Source organism: Chaetura pelagica, unplaced genomic scaffold, assembly GCF_000747805.2.
Source record: "Chaetura pelagica isolate M959 unplaced genomic scaffold, ChaPel_1.0 scaffold343, whole genome shotgun sequence".
Classification (NCBI taxonomy): domain Eukaryota; kingdom Metazoa; phylum Chordata; class Aves; order Apodiformes; family Apodidae; genus Chaetura; species Chaetura pelagica.
In genome coordinates this window covers 2,827,584-2,845,775 of record NW_009952873.1, presented here as the reverse complement: position 1 = coordinate 2,845,775, position 18,192 = coordinate 2,827,584, and the positions used below count along the sequence as shown (strand labels likewise).

Sequence of the window (18,192 nt, the reverse complement as noted above, 5' to 3'; positions counted from 1 at the left end):
GGAACCCGAACAACTTCAGAAAAAACAGTTTGCTTTTGGGCAGCTGCAAGGGTGAAGATCCAAAACATGTTCTTCAGGTTTTGCCCATGAAAATGATGAGTACCCGTTTTTATATCTGTGGTGATGGATAGGTGTTTGTGTTTACTATGCTGATATCATATTTTAAAGAAAGTTTTTGGGGTAACCAGATTCAAAATTTCACAATTTATTTGTGCTGAGTAACTCCAGGCATAGAGCCCAGTAGCCATTGCTGCTGGTAAAACAGTATTTGCTGTTGGTGTGAAATCAACAGGTGACAAGCAGCATCAAATCCTGTCCTCAGATGACCACTGAAGGCAGTGAATTAAATTTTGCTCCTAGTTGCAGTAATGTACTCTCAGTGGAAACAATGACACTGCACTGACACAGCTGGCACATCTCAGGAGAGACTCAGGGCTGGAAAAAAAAGCTCCCTTTTTCATTGCTATCATAAATAGCTGCTCTAACCTTTGTGACACCACAGCATAGATGGAGTCACTCTGCTAACTTTTGTGGAGTTGCTCTGGATTTACACTGTGAGCTCTTTGTCCCAGAATGCTCTTGCTGAGTCTCATCAACCAGCTCCTTGCTTGAAAGTCACGGGCTGGTTTGGTCTAGGATCACAGAAAGAGCATTGCTGTGGTATGTCATTGTGTGGCTGTAAGGTGGACTCAGAGAACACTTCCTCTTGTAACTCTTAGCTGCATGGTAGAGAGGAACCATGGATAGGAATGCAGTTTTACTCAACCCCACATCCAATATGCCAGTGTCAAAGTAAGGAAACACATTAATTAAAAAACCTTCTTTTCCTCCTCACCTCCTTCCTCTGTGTTTCAAAGAGAAGGGTGAAAAATAGGAAGAAATTTAAACAGTAAGAGAGCTCAAAGAAAACAGAGAACAGAAACATTTAATTTGTGTGCAAGGTAATGGAATCCTTCCTTAAAAAGCCACTCTCCTTAGAGCCATGAATGGCTCTAAGTAGCCATGTGGCTACTTAGCTTTGGATCAGACCTCATAAGGTTGTCAGGAGTTACAAGTATATGCCAAGGGTGGACTACCCCCCCTTTGGGGCTTGTCTCTTGTGACCTCAAAGTACCTCTTCAAGCCACATTCCTCACTGGAGTGTACCAGGGTTGCTAATGAAAGACAAGCTGAATGAAGGAAGTGCTTTCACTCTAATAAAGAGGTTGCATTTCCAAACTATTTTTCCCACCAGAAAGTTCTGTATAGTTTTCCCAAGGGGGGGGGGAGGTCTGACTGGAAATGAATTGATGGCACTGTTTGTTTTTGCAGTACAGGAATTTAGAGTGTAATACCATATTTTACCCTTAAAGGGAGAAGCTTGACCTTGATTTAGCTGTATAATTACACGTCATATAATGATAGCCTCAGGGGCTTTCTGGGGAGTGGTAGTCCCCATCCCTCTCTTATGGGATATCTTTGGAGATCCTTGAAGCTTTTGGGGAGAAAGGAGGACAGAAAAAGACCAGGAGGATTGGACTGAATATTCAGGAAGCATGAAACAGCCCCACCATTAGATCCCATTTTCCCCCCATTTTTTTATTTCCCCAAAGGTAGCAAAGAATAACATATCATCACATGATCAACAAGTTAATGAAAAGCTGAGCATAAATATGCAGTAGCTGACTGGAATGGAATCTCATTTGTGTGAGGCAAGCAGACATTATAGCATTTCAGAATGAGTATGCCAATCATTTTTAGGTTTCCTAGTCACTGAGACTAGCTAACAAAGAAGTTGGGATTTGTTTTGCTACTCATAGAGCCACTGAAATCTCTGGAGACCAATGTTTTTACTTCTTGTGAAGATGAGATCCTAACTGCAGTATGAAGCCTCCTTAACAGCAGGGAAAATTGCTCATTGGAGCCTATCCAAAGGTCTGAGCTCAAAAGTCACCTGGGGCCCATAATAAATATGTCTGGTGGCCACAGATGCATGCATCTGTGCACAGGAATCCTCAGGGGAAAAGTGCTGTTGAGTCATGGTACCAGCTGGGCTTTGAGCATCCAGCCTGGTGGGAGCTGCAGGGTCACTAGTGTGTCAATTGATGTTATCTGCTTTGTCCCAGGTTTTAATTTCCATCTCTTACCAGGTGGCTGGTGAAATGTAACAAACCTCTCTGAGGGAAAACTCTCTAAAGATGAAGAGCACAGCAAGAATCAAGGCTATTCATTGGGTGAGATCTGAATATAGGTCAGATGGTCCCCAGTGGAGGACGGTGCTGCAATGTCACAGGAAAAAAGGGAAACACATGCATGTGTGCATGTATGCTTGCATGAATACAGAAATGAACCATTAAGGAGGAGAAACTAAGACATATAGATAGCTACACAGCCTAAAAGAAAAGCAAACTATAGGAGAACCTTGCTATCACTCATCTGAAATAAATCTGCATGTTAAAACAACAAAGGAAGAATCAATCTTAATCAGATGGAAAGAATATATAGGAATGAAAGGGGTTGATACCCTGATATTCAGTGTGATCTCTTAGCAAAAACTGATAGTAAAGGGCACCAAAGCAGACTTTACTGGGGATTTGCAAAATTAGATGAACTGCTAGTTTCACTGATGGCTGCTTAGTATGTGAATCCATTTCTGAAAATGCTGCAGGCTATTTGGAGTCAGTTCTCAGACTTAATTAAGAGAGTGTTTCCCTGAAAGTACTTTTGCAGAAGGGATGGTTTCATAGGAAAACAGTACAGAACCAAATTATGTTCACACTGCACTGTGACTCTTGGCATACCTTCTCACAGCAGATTTGAGTGATTTTAATGTATCCTGAACAATCTTACAAAGGTAAATAGCTCCTGACACCAAATGGAGATTTATGTCAGATGCAAATTCTGTTATGCTAAGATACCATTTAGCCATAACAGCAATCAGGGAAATTAGCAGAACCTAATAGAGAAGGAATAAAGTGGAGGATGCAGCTGCTTGGAGCTCCTGACAGGCTGCAGGAAAATAGCACCTATTTGCATGCTATCTATCAGCTCTCAGCCATTGATGGATTAATTCTGAGACAGACTCCCTGAAGTTCACCTACCAGTTTCTGTAATGAGTCACTGCTGCAGGGAATTGCACAAGGCTCCCCTATACTCCATCATATCTTTCGTCAAACAGGCACTGAGGAAAGGAGCTTTTCAGCTCCCCTGACTGCTCCAAAGGTCTGGTCAGCTCTGAAGAATCCTCCTGCCTCTCTCTGCTTATTCCATAAGAAAAATAGTCCAACTTGTAGACCAAGGTTGGTGCTTAATAATGTCAAGGTTTTCCTTCATCCTCTCTCACTTTGTTGCATGCTGTCTGTTACAATGAGAATGTTGGTCAAAGCAGATAGGTGCCCCTTGGGGTCTGAGGGCCTGTCTGGACATACTGGACACTCTGCTAGACAGAAAAAAAAAGTAGCTGAAGCACTTGAATGGCTCTGTGATCTGGGAAAAGACCCCAAGTATTTATTTCTAGGTCACTGGTAAAAAACTGGGTTAGCTTTAAAAATGACCACCTTCTGCTTATTGTTTGAGAGTCTGTAGGTCCTAAAATCACAGGACCATCACAGGAAAAAAAAACACCAAAAAACCCTGCTGCCTCAATCAAGGTCCCCAAGCCATCATTTGACAAATATAAACATTTATGGAGGCTGGAACTATATAATCTCTTGTGTCACAACAGAGTTTTTTTAACACTCTCCACACCTACTGATAATTGACAAAGCTAGGGAGACATGCTTAGAAAAGTCTTTGGTATAATAATATCTGTCCTGTGAACCGGGAATTCCCATTTCCAGATCTTGCAACCCAGTTCATTCCATCAGAACCGCATTTTCTAGATGCTTCCATAACCCCACCCATGCCCACCTACATGGTAGTATGGTTATCTTACATCTTCCTGTACTTCATTTACTGCAAAGTGGCTAGTAGCAGACAAGCCCTCAGCCCTGTGGAAGGCTTGAAGTGCAATGTTATGGATCCAGATCCTTCAAAGACTGAGAAAGAAGCATGGCAAAGGCAATGTGCAAGCAGTTATTATGGAAGTATCTCCTCTTAGAGGTGGAAAAGATTGTATTTCAAGGCAACATGCTGAGAAGGCCTGAGGAAATGATAACAGCAAAGCATGCTGAAACTGGGTAACTCAACTAGCTGACCCTGATATCATTTTAGGCCTGGATTACTCTTAGCTGCCTTTGAACGGAGGGTAACGCCTCAGAACAGTGATGTCTGAGACCCTCTTGATATAAATGCATGAAAGTGGAGGCAAAATAACAGAAAGCTCTTTTATAAATTCTGCTGTCCACCTAGAAAAATATGATAAACATTCTTGATTTTCCTACAGGTGATTTGTGGCTTGGTGATACCCTGTGAGAAGTTGGGCCCTCTTCCTCATGAACATAACTACATTGCAATCGTTTAACAATTACTGCCCTGCAGTCAGAAACCAGACTTCTCAGCAAACAGAAACAAAATCAACACCAGTCTTACTGGAAAGACTGAAAAGCAAATATGATGGTTTGCTATATCTGAACAGATCCTTCATCAAAAAATGCGTTCCAGGAGAATTTTGCTTCAAATTCCATTAGAGAGAAGCAGTAAATTCTCAAAGACTTTGCAAGGTTTAGAAAAAGCAGGTCTTGGTGGAGGCCAACAAGTAACTCTTGAAGACAATTAATCAAATCAGCACCATGAAACAGGCATATGAAAAGAGCAAAAGGATGGGTTTGCTATTTAAGATAGTCTGTCTTCTAAAGTTGGCCTGACATCCCAGCCTGGGGAAGAATGATTCAAAAGAAGTAAAACTCAACCTGTAAAAACAGAAGTGGCACATCTTTCAGAGTGAAGAGCCACTTACTGTTGTGGGAAGATGAAACAGTGCAAGTAATGGGTGATGAAGCATCCTAAATACAGGGCTGTACTGGGAATAGCTTGTCTGTATGAACCATTGGAAAAGTCTAAGGACTGCTCTGGTTGTTATGTGGGCGGTGGATACTAACTGGAAGAAAGGCACAATCTTCTAGAAATAGGCAGGTAGGAAGGACCAATCAGTTTTGATTAGTTTATTATTTTCTAATTTATCTCCATTATCAGAAAAGGCTTCATTTTTTAATAGAGTAGTTAATAAAATAATGCTTAGTTTCATGTAATCCAACAATCATAACTTTCCAAAAGAGGATGGTTACTCTCATATTACTGTTGGGGAAGCAAAAATGTAGAAAACTAAAGTTTCCAAGGCCCTACCAAAGCCAAATGCATGGTAGAGAAGAGAAATCAACTCTTTTAGACCTCAGCTAGGTGACCGTTTGGCAGTGGAAATGTTATTTCCTAACACGATGAACTGTTCTTAACAGGGCCTATATTACAGTGTGTTATCTGATACAATTCTTACATGAAGAGAAGATTCATATCTGTTGGAACTTTTGACCCTTTGAAACAACCTCATACGAAGTGACAGAGGGTTTTTTCTTCTGAGAGTGACAGCACATCAGCTTTCCCTGGAACTGTTCCCTTCACATGCTGCTGCTGACGCTGTTGATGCTGTTGTGAATGAGACCCCAGTTCACCATCCCACTGGGCTTTTAACACTGTGTGAATAATTTTCTGTATTAAATAATTAAGTGTAATAGCTAATACAGTACTTCCCACACTGTTGCATTGTGCAGCCATATAATTATTTTTGATAATTTTTAATGACATTAAAACCCCCAAGTGCCAGACTGAAAATAAATCTGTCACAATGTTGCAGCAATATGCAAATTCTCTGGGTATGTTTGCTGTGAAGGAAAAGGTCCCCTCTCATTGAAGCTCTTCTACAGCTTCTTTAACAGTTTTTCCTGCCTACTGAATTGATCCTTCAGAAAACTGGAGGATTGCTTACCTCCCTATTAAAAATGTCACATTTTCTATATAGTAATTACAGGATCTATTTTTGTGCAGGAAATTTCTGGCCTTGTCCTCTAGGAAAGAGAACATCCAGCATTTTAAATAAATAAATAAATAAATAAATAAATAAATAAATAAATAAATATATAACAGGGGAAGCAGCAGAACAAACAGCCATTTATTTCCCACCAACTTCTTCCATCACAACATGAAAGGACAAGTTTTTTTGCATGAAGAGGGAAGGTTGTTCTGTATATTAATTTCATTCTTGGCCTCTTTTCTGGATGCACCAACAAAGAAACCAGTGAAGATTCACTCTGTTAATGCCTTTCGACACATAAATTTTCCATGAGGAAAGGGGAGACAAATGTACTTTGTACAGGATGTCAACTGGTGTTCAGAAGGAAGACATGGATTTTTCCTGACCCAGATTCCTCTAGAGGTATGGGCAAGGATGTACTGTGAAATTCCATTTCTCATCATCCATTTAGTAGCTTCTGTTACATTCACCTACCAAATGTTTTTCACACTGCATGACTTGTTTAGGTGGAGTCACGCCTATGCCATCTCAAAATATAAGCATATGCACAATAGAAAAACTTTAGTCTGACACCACTTTCTTTTCCTTCAATGTGTTGGGAATGGCCAGACTTCCCCTCCTACACATGCTCAGGAACTGGTGAGGAATTCAGTGAAATCTAGAAGTATCAAAGAGGATTCCCTGTACTTCTACACGACAGAGAAGGCAGTTCTTTCCTTGCTGACTCCTCATTTGTGGAAATTATTGCTACATCAACCTAATCCCTAATGTTCTATTACAAATTTACTTTTTCTGTACTAACTGAAGGATTGGTGGTTTGAGGCTCTACAGTTACATCAGGTATACTGTTTAACTCGATGGGCAATACTCTAAACCACCAGGATGTGGTCTGCTCTTTCATTGTCACTTCCTTGTAATGTGTTGGCAGCACAGATTCCTGAGTAGCTTTGATTTAAGGCCTGGAATACCAAAAGCAGCTGCTTTGGCCCTTTGCTGGTGGGATGCCCTTCCATATTCTGCAGGAAAGCCTCAGCGTGGGGCTGATGTGAGAGTGCTGTGGCAAAGACTGTGCTGCAAGATGCCCAGTTTCTTTCTTAGCCTCTCTTTTCTCTGCTTTCTCCTGGAGATATGGGCAGATATTCAATCAAACAAGCAGCATCCAGGAGTAAGTCTACCTGATGACCCTTTGTTCCAACCCCCTAACAAGTGTAAAGGGTTGGGATGACCTGATCATCTATGTCCTGAATAATTATCCCAAGTATTTATTCACATCAAAGTCACCTAAACGTGCTGCTCTGACATTGAGTACTTTTAGTATTTACTTTTGTAGAAAAGGCTTAGAAAAGAGGCTCATTCTTCCTCCAAGACCTGTGGACATGAAAGACCATAGGGTCAAATCTACACATGATATGCATGCTATTTAAAATGCATGAAACTCCTGGCAGACAGGTAATCACAGTGGAGAAAAAGCAGAGGAGCGATTAATGAGGGGTTAAGATTTTTTCCCTTTTCCAGTGTGTTTCCAAAACCTTTGAGCCTGATTCAGCAATTTCTTGAGAGTGTTGGTCTGGCTGCACACACACACAGTACAATGTCTGGTTATGCACTACAGAGATGTTAGGGATTTCTGGTCATATGGCTGCTTGGCTTATTGGAGCAGCTGCAGTTAATTCCATCTGGGCTACTGAAGATCCAGAGGAATCATAGAATCATAGAATCATAGAGGTTGGAAGGGACCACGAAAAATCATCTACTCCAACACCCCTGCCAGAGCAGGGTCACCTAGAGTACATCACACAGGAACATGTCCAGGCGGTTTTTTAATGTCTCCAGTGAAGGAGACTCCACAACCTCCCTGGGCAGCCTGTTCCAGTGCTCTGTCACTCTCACAGTAAAAAAAATTTTTTGGATATTCACCTTGAACCTCCTATGCTCCAATTTGCACCCATTACCCCTTGTCCTATCACTGGTCATCACTGAGAAAAGCCTAACTCCATCTCCCTGACACTCACCCCTTACATATTTGTAAACATTGATGAGGTCACCCCTCAGTCTCCTCTTCTCCAAGCTAAAGAAACCCAGCTCCCTTAGCCTTTCCTCATAAGGCAGATGTTCCACTCCCTTCATCATCTTAGTAGCTCTGCGCTGGACTCTTTCAAGCAGTTCCCTGTCCTTCTTGAACTGAGGGGCCCAGAACTGGACACAATACTCCAGATGTGGCCTCACCAATGCAGAATAGAGGGGGAGGAGAACCTCTCTTGACCTACTAACCACACCCTTTCTAATGCACCCCAGGATGCCATTGGCCTTCCTAGCCACAAGGGCACACTGCTGGCTCATGGTCATCCTCCTGTCTACCAGGACCCCCAGGTCTCTTTCACCTACACTGCTCTCCACCAGGTCAGCCCCCAACCTGTACTGGTACGTGGTGTTTCTCTTCCCCAAATGCAAAACTCTACACTTGCCCTTGTTGAACTTCATCAGGAATGTTCAATATGTTCAGACTTCACCCAAGGAAGAAAACTGGGATGAAAAAATAAAGTATTTCTAAGGGAATGAGCTGATGCATTTTGGACCCAAATGCACCCAACTTTTATTGCAAATTACTCTGATGAGATGGTGCACAGGGAGGGTCTGTGGCTGAGATACTGATGAACATGGAGACCTGGGATGTCTGCCAGGGAGCTTCAATAAAATGTAGAAGCATGAAAAAGATGGTCAGCAGCTTAAAAGCTGTGGGGTTTAATTAATTTTTAAATTTTCTAAAAATCCCTTTCCATGTTTACTTTTCTTTCAGCTCTGTATCTGCTTTTGTTTTCCTTGCGTCATTTTTTGTCCAATATTTTTTTCTGCATTTTATTAATACTTTGCTTTTTCAGGGTCTTGTGCTTAATGCTTTTTCCTTTCTGCCTTTAAGGATATTCTGTCTATTCCCACACTCCATTATCTCTAGCTTTTATTCCCCTCCAGGTCTCTTTGGCTTTTTTTTGTTTGCTTTGTTTTTGTTTGGTTGGTTGTTTTTGTTTGTTTGTTTTTGTTTTTTTTTCTCCTGAGACATGACCCTTCCTGTTTGTTTAGTTTCTTTCTTTCTTTGGCTCACACACACTCTTACCTGACTATGCCTAGTACTCTCCATTCTCAATATTTCTTACCCTAACATCAAGTATCTTCCTTTTTGTTGAATGAAGTGTATTTTTGCCACCCCCAGATCCTGAAGCATGTTAGCTTTCTCACCCCTTCTTTTACCTTTTAAACACTTGTTCCAACCAAAGGCAGGGTGATGGTTGGAAACTGTCCTTCCTATTGCACTGGGCAGATGATTCAGTCAGCAAATATTCCATGTCTAGATGCTGCCCCTCCAAAACAGAAAGGGTAAGACTGAAGCTGAAGAGAGGAAACAATTAGATGACTACTTAGGTTAAGAACCTGCCAAAACCAGCTGAGAAATTCTGCAAAGAGCCTTTTGACTGCCACAGCTGTGTGGTTAAACTCCATGAGAGGGAAGCAGCTATCTGCACCATGGGTTCACATATACATTTACACAACTAAACTACTTATTTTTACCACCATAATTCCTCCCAGACCATGTTTTTTAACTATATAGGATTCCTGTGTCTGTTGGATGGATCTGAAGCATTTTTCAGAGCTGAGCAAAAGACCACTCTATTGTAACTAGGTTTTCTTGACATTTTTGTTTCAATGTAGAATGTCTTGTCTTTCTCCATATAAACCAGAGAGATAAAACACTGTGATGGATGATGCCAGGGTAGTATCCTAACCTATATGAGTATTTCTAGAGGTACTGGAATGAGAAAGTATACAAACCATTAGATGTCCAAAATTAGCCAGCCTTGTTTCTGTAGTGCAAGAGGATAGATTGGATATGAATTCCAGTTGTTTGTGAAAATGCTGAACCCTGACTAAGGGATGACAGATTATAGTTATGGTGGGAAAGAAGAATGTAAGTAGTATGAAGCAGCTTGTGTGACTTTAGGAAAGCCTGCTCAAAGATCTGTTTAAAGGCACAGATATATGAGAAACTGTGTAGTAATAAGGGAAGAAAAACAGATGAGTCATTTTTGCAGGTTTGAGAAGAGATATCAGTGCATCAAATGCATGATAATGCAGATTGAGAGAAGTTTAAAGAGCAATAAAGATGGGCAAATGCATCAGGGGAGAAAGAAATACTGAGGACATGTAGATCCATCAGGAAATGGAGACTAACCATGGGTGACAGTCATAGCTTCTACTGCTTAGAGGGTCAAAGCTCTTCCTGGGATCATGTGGGATTCTAGGCCTTGTGCTGAATGTGAAGGTTGTTTGAAACAGCATGCAGAAATCTGAACTCTGCTACATGAAAATGACATTAAAGAATGGCAAGAATTCACAGTAAAGCAGCAGTGATAAATGGGGGACTGAACTAAATATCTGAGGCAGGACAGATGGCGTTGTTACAGGGTGCTTTAAAAGTAACATCTATAAACACCCAGGGAAGAAAGGTGCTGACAGTGTCTTGTAAACAAAATAAACTTGTGATCTGTAGTCTTTCTGATAGTCGTAATTCCGCAGAGGAACCCCCTAACATTTCCTTTCCACACAGTCCTGGATTTGACAAAATATATAAACATCTTTTATATTTTTATATATTACATTTTTATATTAACACACTTCACTTTATGCATGGGAGTAGCTCCACTGACATGTCTTCCCTAGTTTGAGATGAGAGGGAGAGCAGTTGAAAATTCATAGCTCTTGGATTACTAGTCCTGCTGTAGGTAATAAAGGGATAGATGAAATGTTTCCTGGGAGAAAAAGTAGATGTGATTCATCAGTAAAACAGCCCATTCCAGGGAGATGGAAAGATCTGAAATTCCTGGAGGAATATCAATCCCCATATTAGCATGTACGTTGACAGATGGCACAGCTTCATTTGAATAGGAATTTGAAGTTGTTGTCTTTTATTTGAGAAGATTAAGCCTAGGCGGGTTTTTTTTAGAGCAGCTGGTCCTTCATGGACTGGTGCTTCTGGGGATTTCTTCCTTATGAATCCAGGGCAGTAGTGACTGTGAGCACCTCAAACAGCATAGCAGCTCGCATTGCCTTTGGTAGTTTTCTCTGGAAAAAGCACGAAGCAGCAGCAGTTTGCTCCATGCAGGAACTGGAAAATAGCTCACCACGCTGGCTGGAGAATTTATAAAATTAGAAAAACAAAGCAGCACAAGGCCTTGGCTCAACAGCATTACTTTTAGACTGTTTGTCTCTTTTGAAGTAACTAGTCTTGAATCAGTTTATGAGTGTCAGCCAAGACAAACACTCAGGTCCATTTGGGAGCTTTGCTTCAGAGCAGAACATTAATACTCTGTAAGGAGATGCAGTGCATGTAAGTGGATGTTTTCTTTATCAGCAGCCCTAATAATCCCAAATCACTCTTGCTCATTGTTAGCACACCCTCCTGTCAAGACTGCATCAGACACAGACGAGCTGTCTTACATACTGCTTATATTTATCCTGCAAAAAACCTGGGAGAACTGATTGTCTCCTTGTGCTTCAGAGAAACATGGGGGCTCTTAGAGTCTGGTCTTGTCCCTTGTCCCCAGCCTGTTGTATGCTGTCTATCCCAGCAGCAGCTGCTCCAGCTAATGCACCTCTCTATAGCCTCCTTGGAGACTAAACAAACCAAAGCTCTGTTCCCAGAAGATGGCCAATAAAAACAAGAGGTATCAAAGGGACTTACTGACTAGAGCAAACTATCTCAACAGTAAGAGTATCTTTAGTTAGGAAAGCCCTTGTCTTTCTACCCCTTTCACATACTTTCTCTAAGTGTTACAAGATGAGCCCTGGTTCAGATTTGGCTCCTTATTCCTACAGTTGGTCTTTCAATAAGTGAATCTGTGCTCTTACTACTATAACTGGTAGTAAGGCTGGATTATCCATGGGGATTGTTTTTTACAGTCAGGCCCACATGTGACCCTACCTAATGTCCATGCAACTGACTACATTTGCTTGTTTCCACCTTTACTATCTAGAGTGACAATAAGAAGGATATCTCCTCACAGACTGGGAGTGAAGAAATAAAAACTGGATACAGTAAAAAATCTATTCAGTCAGAGATTGCCACCCTTTTTGTTGTCGTGCGTGTAATAACACAGGTGTCCTGGTCTGGCAACAGGTTGCTCTGTGGTGCACGATATGATTTAATACGATAGCGATTGCCACATCACTGCCTGCAGCAGGAGCTCCGCATATTAAGGCTCCCCCCAAAGCTGTGCTGCAAGGGCACTTCCCTGTGGTGACTTCTGTAAGAAGCTAAGGCAACAGCAGCTCTGAGCACCTCAGAGATCTGTCCCAGTTCCCTTAGCAATTCCCTCTGGTAAAAGTATGAATAAACACCGGCTTGTTCTGCCTTGCACAGATGGAGAAAACGTCGATTTTCTGCTGCTGCTGCAGGCCATTCATTCCAAGGTGCCTTTAGGAAGTGGCTGCACAAGGGAGAGCTCTGGGGGGGCTGCTTCAGAGTTAGAAGTCAGTTGCTGTGCTGCTTGCTGCAGCTGAGGGTTAACTGCAGCAACCACTGGGTCAAGCACCACAAATTTGGAGAGAACAGCATGAATGTTGCCAGCTTCAGTTCTGTGCTGCCACATTCTTCAGGGACTTGTTCCAAAGGCAAGGACACACCACCTTCAGCTACACAATTTTCCTGTTTTCTTGTTGTCAGTCATAAAGCTTGCAGTTCCCTCATTTTAGGGTATTCTTCAGATAGAAGAGAGTGATGTTTGGGCCCAAATTCAAAATTAATCAAAGCAGCTTAAACAAAGGTCAGTTTGTGTTTTATTGCTCTGGAAATAGTGGCCAAATCTGTTCTCACAGAGATCTCACGAGTATTTAAGCATGCCATTTCACATGTAGGGAACCCTAGCATAACTTAGCATCTCACTTCTTTGTCTCGGTAACTGGACTGGTTAGAGGGGAGAGGATGATGGCTGTGCTATAGTGATGTTCATCCAGGGGACAATTAAATCTTTTTGGATTTTTTCAGCTGGTGTTCCTGGGGACAACCTCCATCTGCAAATATACAATTTGCATTGCATGATGGGGGGATACAAGGTCTGGCCAAGCAGAGAGCTGAGGTAACAACTTTCTCCACGCTGAGGGACTCCCACATCAGAAGGTATTCCAGACAAGCTTCAGTCCTAACGTGCAACCTAAAGAAAAGCAGATTGTGCTCCCCAATATCTGTCCACACCAGACCAAATGGCCATCTGGGAGAGGGGGTTTTCTTCTTTGAAGGGAACATTGGGTCTATAAGAAGCAGACAATCTTGTACTGAACAGACAATGGCAAGTTACACAAGGAATTTTGATGTTTCCAAAGTTGAGCCACTGAACTTGTACTAAACAGAATCGAGTGCAATTCACTGCTAGAGGCAAGTTTTTTTGCTGTATTTGTTTTTTTCACAAGTTCATTCCTCGTTTTATTCCCTGTAAATCCTATGGTTCCATTAAAAAAAACCAACAAAACACAACAAAACAAACTTATTTTCCTGAAGGTATTTGATTAAAATAGAAGTTTAAGAGTTAGTACTATTTCTAGCATACCTGACAGACTGGGATTTGAAACAGATTTATTCTTTTTGCTGCCTATTCTTCCAGGATGGGCAGGACCCCACCCGAGGTTGCTTTCTGAACCTTAGTTTAGAAGACTTTATTCATACTCTACCATTCTGGTCACAATGAAAACGTCCTTTATATTCTAATTCTTACTATAGTAGCTGGGGATTTAATTTGGAAATAACAGAGTTATGGAAAACTGGTCACAGAGAGACGTAGTGAGATGTTCTGGTCCATTCTCCTGTCCAAAGGCAGATTGTACATTCCTAAACTGTTCCTAATGAAAGTTTCCCCTAACTTAATCTCAAAACCTCAAACTACGGAGATTCCACAATCACTTAAGGCAATTTGTTCCAACATTTTGCCATCCAGACGATAAATGTTTACTTTCAGTTCATTTTGCTTAATACTTTGCTGCACAGCAAAAATTGAAAAGGAGATTGAAAACAGGAAAGTAAGACACAAGAAGTAAAAAGGACCTGCAATATAAAGTCCAATTCCTTCCTGTTACGAGACAACCATGTCAGGTAAAGCCTTCCCTGTATACATATATTTGAACTGATTGAACTTTTCCCAGAAATGCTCAAAACAGCTTCTGCTGAGAACCTAATCTTCCTAAAAGTTAAAAATCTCCTGTAAAGTAGGACCATAAAATCAGAAGAATGTTAGAAAGTCTGTAAGATAAATTTCTAGGTATATAATGTGCAGATAGTATTTTTACAAAGTGCCAGAAGATTTGCTTTCTAACAGACATGGCAAAATCTCAAAAGTGAAAGGAAGTTTCCTTCTGAAATTACAATCCCATCTGAAAGAGATTATGATACTTCTGTTTCCTGAGACACTGGTTGAGATCTCACAAATAAAAAAAAAAATATCAGTCCTTTACTAGGACTGTGCAAGATGCTCCTAACTTTCAAGAGAACTAAATCTGAGAAAGGACAGTGATCAGTGATATTTGGCTCAGGAAAAAAAAAAAAAGTGACTCTTCTAAGAAGAAGTCCTAGAAAGTATGGAAGCAGAAGAGAGGGGCGAACAACAGTTCTTATTTTACCAATGTCATAACTAATGCTTCTGACAGTATTTGCTAACTCCAATGTATCAAGGTATCCTTCAAGATACAACCCTATGTATCAAGGTGTCATTGAAGATATGAAGTAGCCTAAGGTACCCATGTTTAGGTATCTGGCTTCCACTCCTCATGACACACCACTGAATTTAAACCCCAAAGAGGAATGCCTTGCGTAACTTTTGATTATGTGAGATCAGAATCTTTGCCCTTGTCCTGCAGCAAATGTACCAACTTAGCTGGAAGACCTTGTAGGTTATAATCAGACTCCATGGTGCAGTTACACTAGCAGAATGCCACGACCCAATGGACAGGACCACAGTCTCAGACAGGATTTGCTAGGGTATTGAATATTATCAATGAAGTCTTAAATTCAAAACTAAAGTAATTCAAACTATCATTGAGATGTTGCCTTCCCAGAAGAAACATATTTTCCAAAGCTCATGACTCAAAATGAGTTATGCTTGATTAACTTCACTTGGGCCAGGAGACTATTCATGGGATGCTATTTATAATTTAAGGAAAGTCAGAGGGACCACTAGAATAACATTCAGAATAGAAGACATGTCATAGCCTAACATAGCATCACTATCATAACTTAATGAAAACAGAGAACTAGGAAACTTATCTATTAGCAGGTGATTTTTATTTTTAAAAAATTTTTCTTTTTTAGTGTGTCTACTCTCCAGTGAACAATTTATGAAAAATATTTGAGACTCCAATCCAGAGAGCAACTGTCCAGCTCAGTTATTGGTGGGGTAACAGATCAGAAAGTTTCACCTCCTCCTTCTCCTCACAGCTGCCCCGCACACACGTGCACACACACACAGAGACCAGGAAACTCTAGACCTGTAGCACCTACCTTGGGTTTGAAGGCAATTAATTTCAGGACCATCTCAACGGTGAAAAGCCCAGTGAAGAGCATGTTGAGGATGTTCATGGCTTCCTTGAACATGCAGCTCTGACCGTAGTGCTGAAATACAGCGTCATGGCAGCAGCATCAGGAACTGGCATAGCAGTTAGTTAGGAATCCACAGAGCCCCTGCTGATCTCCCTTCATGATAAGGTCCTCTGAAGTAAACCTCACCACACTGTATGTTTTTTCAAATTAGAATTTCCATCTCCCTTCACACATAAGCATTTCCATATGTCTAGGCATTTCTGCCATCTGACTCTGGATCTTCTATCTTTTAAAAACATCTTTTGCAGTCAGGGTTACCAAAATCACACTTACCATTCCACTTGAGGGCTCATTATAAATTTACATAATGGTCCAAGGCAGTTTCCAATTGTGTTTGTTATCTCACCCATCCATAACACTTGGATTACTTTTTTGTTTGATTGCTACTGCACAGTGAATAGGGGTTTCACTGAGCTGCTCATAATGATACCAAGCCATTCCCCAAGTAATTACACATATTTCAGGATTCTGCAAAGTACATAAACAGCTCAAATCATATCTTTCCAATATGCATTATCTTGCATTTGTCAACTCTGAATTAAATTTGCAATCATGCTGCCTATTCACTTAACTTTATTAAGATCTTATGAGGTTACTCTCTGTCTTCTATTGATTAATTCAAACAGTGTCTTCTGCAAATACTGCCGTCTCACTCTTCATATCCCTATTTCCAGATCATTATATTTGAGACTGATTGCACTGCCTTATTCTAAGGTCATCTTCCAGTTCATGTTACAAGACCCCAGTTGTTGCTGCTTAAACTTCACCAAGCTGGGATGAATTGTCATATTCTGCATTGGCTCAGAGCGATTTATTTAAAGGAATTGCAGTTAAAACAATTTAGCTGCAGCTGAAAGGTGGGAGAAAAACCACACTGTTGATGTGCTTTCAACATTTCTTGTAAAATTTTCCTTGAAAGACTCTAGGATCAGCAGGACTATGCTTAAACACTTGGAATTTTGCTGGAATGTGTCTTTTTGTGTTTGCTGTCCCTTATATTGTTTGACCCAAATCTGGCCACAGTATAAGACTTTGAAAAACTGTACTTTTCTCAAATTGAACATAGGTTTCCTCAAATCTCTGGAGATGCTGTGCTGCCTGTGGGCTCACAAACATCTCACAGCTTCTACGTCTACCTGCCCTGGGCGTGCACCATTGCCACTGCAACTGTGCATGCTTCAAAGCTTCAGCATAAATACAACAGTCCCGCTCTGTTGCTTCATGAGAGCAGGGCAGTAGATACTTCAGCTGAGAGCAGAGCACTTTCTTGTGCTCATTGTGCCTCACTCCTGTGCTGATACCTTAAGACAAGACCACAGGGGAAGCATTTTCAATGGGCATGTTAAGAGTTTGACCAGATGAAGAAAAACTAAGGTGAGTGTGTCAAGAAATCTGTTTGGATTAGACTGGAGGCAATGAGAGAAAACAAGGTGAAAACTGATTGTGAATATAGACTTAGACTGTTAGTGAGTGATAGGGAATTGAGGCTAGATTTGAGGGGGGGCCAGAAGTGGGGCAGACTGGGTTTGATCCAATGGAAAATGTGGGATGCTGAGGGCAAATAGGAAGCTGGTGTATGAGTGCATGGAGTTAGACTCGCAGAAGGGGACAAACTAGAGAAGGGAACAAAGTTCAGCAGACGATCAAATGGAAAAGGCAGAGAGAGTTCATAAAGGATGTCCATGGAGGGGTAACAGCAAATATGGGTCTGTGCAGTGAGGAGAAGAACTGATTGAGGAGTGGGTATTTGGACTTTCTGGGGCACAGACCAGGGAGGATGGTTCAGAGGAGAAGGTTTTGACTCCTTCCCCTTTAATGCTGTTCCACCTACACATGGTAATCTACTACCTCTATTTGCTATTCTTGTAGATCCACCTGCAAATGTTTCTCTGGTGGATTCACACTGGATACTTGGAAAACCTTACCACAGTAAGGAAAACACAGGCACAGCATAGTGGGTACTAAGACAAACAGCAGCATCAGTAGTGAAGCAAGTTAGTCAGGAAAGGAAGGAAATGTTTTGATGGAGCTGCTCTGGCCTTTACATCATGGGATAGACAATATAGTCTCTAGAATTTCTTTCTAGACAGCTTTTAAAGTTCTTAACTCAGAACAAAGAAGAAATTTGGGGCTTACTATCTTCTATCCCCATTCTGTTGATTGCTAAAATATTTGCTTTCTATCTTTTAACACAGAAAAGCCCAAAATTTAAAATTCAGATCTCAGGTGAGTGGCAGTTCTGGGCTTATCTCTGCATTTCATAGAAGACAAGTCAGAACCCAGAATTCATTTTTTAAAATGGGTCTGTTATGTAACTGTTGTTTTTTTCCACTGGTTTGTTTTTAAAGAGTTAAAACAAAATTGTTGAAAGTGTCAGATGCAAGCAGGAAGAGGAGAGGCAAATCCTTCATTTTATCTACATGTTATCCAGAACAAACACAGTACAATCTTTTTATCATGCCCCTGCCCCTCTCCCTCAATACATGGTGTGAATGTGAAAGTAGGTCTCATCCTTGGCCACTTATACATTTTGCCCAACAAGGACTAATAATTCATCACCTGGAAGGTTTTCTGCTTGCTTACTTACTTGCATGGCCAGGCAGATGGTGTTCAG

General features: G+C 41.1%; 1 protein-coding gene across 1 annotated transcript in view; it reads right to left on the bottom strand.

Moving 5' to 3' along the window:
* CACNA1C (calcium channel, voltage-dependent, L type, alpha 1C subunit) overlaps nt 1-18,192 on the bottom strand; it is a 414,681-nt gene that overhangs the window by 52,894 nt on the left and 343,595 nt on the right. Inside the window, exons 28-29 of the mRNA XM_009995208.1 lie at nt 18,166-18,192; nt 15,480-15,590 (exon numbers count right to left, since the gene is read on the bottom strand). The exon at nt 18,166-18,192 is cut by the window's right edge and continues 1 nt beyond it. Coding sequence (XP_009993510.1) covers nt 15,480-15,590; nt 18,166-18,192 — 138 coding nt within the window. The remainder of the gene's footprint in view (nt 1-15,479; nt 15,591-18,165) is intronic.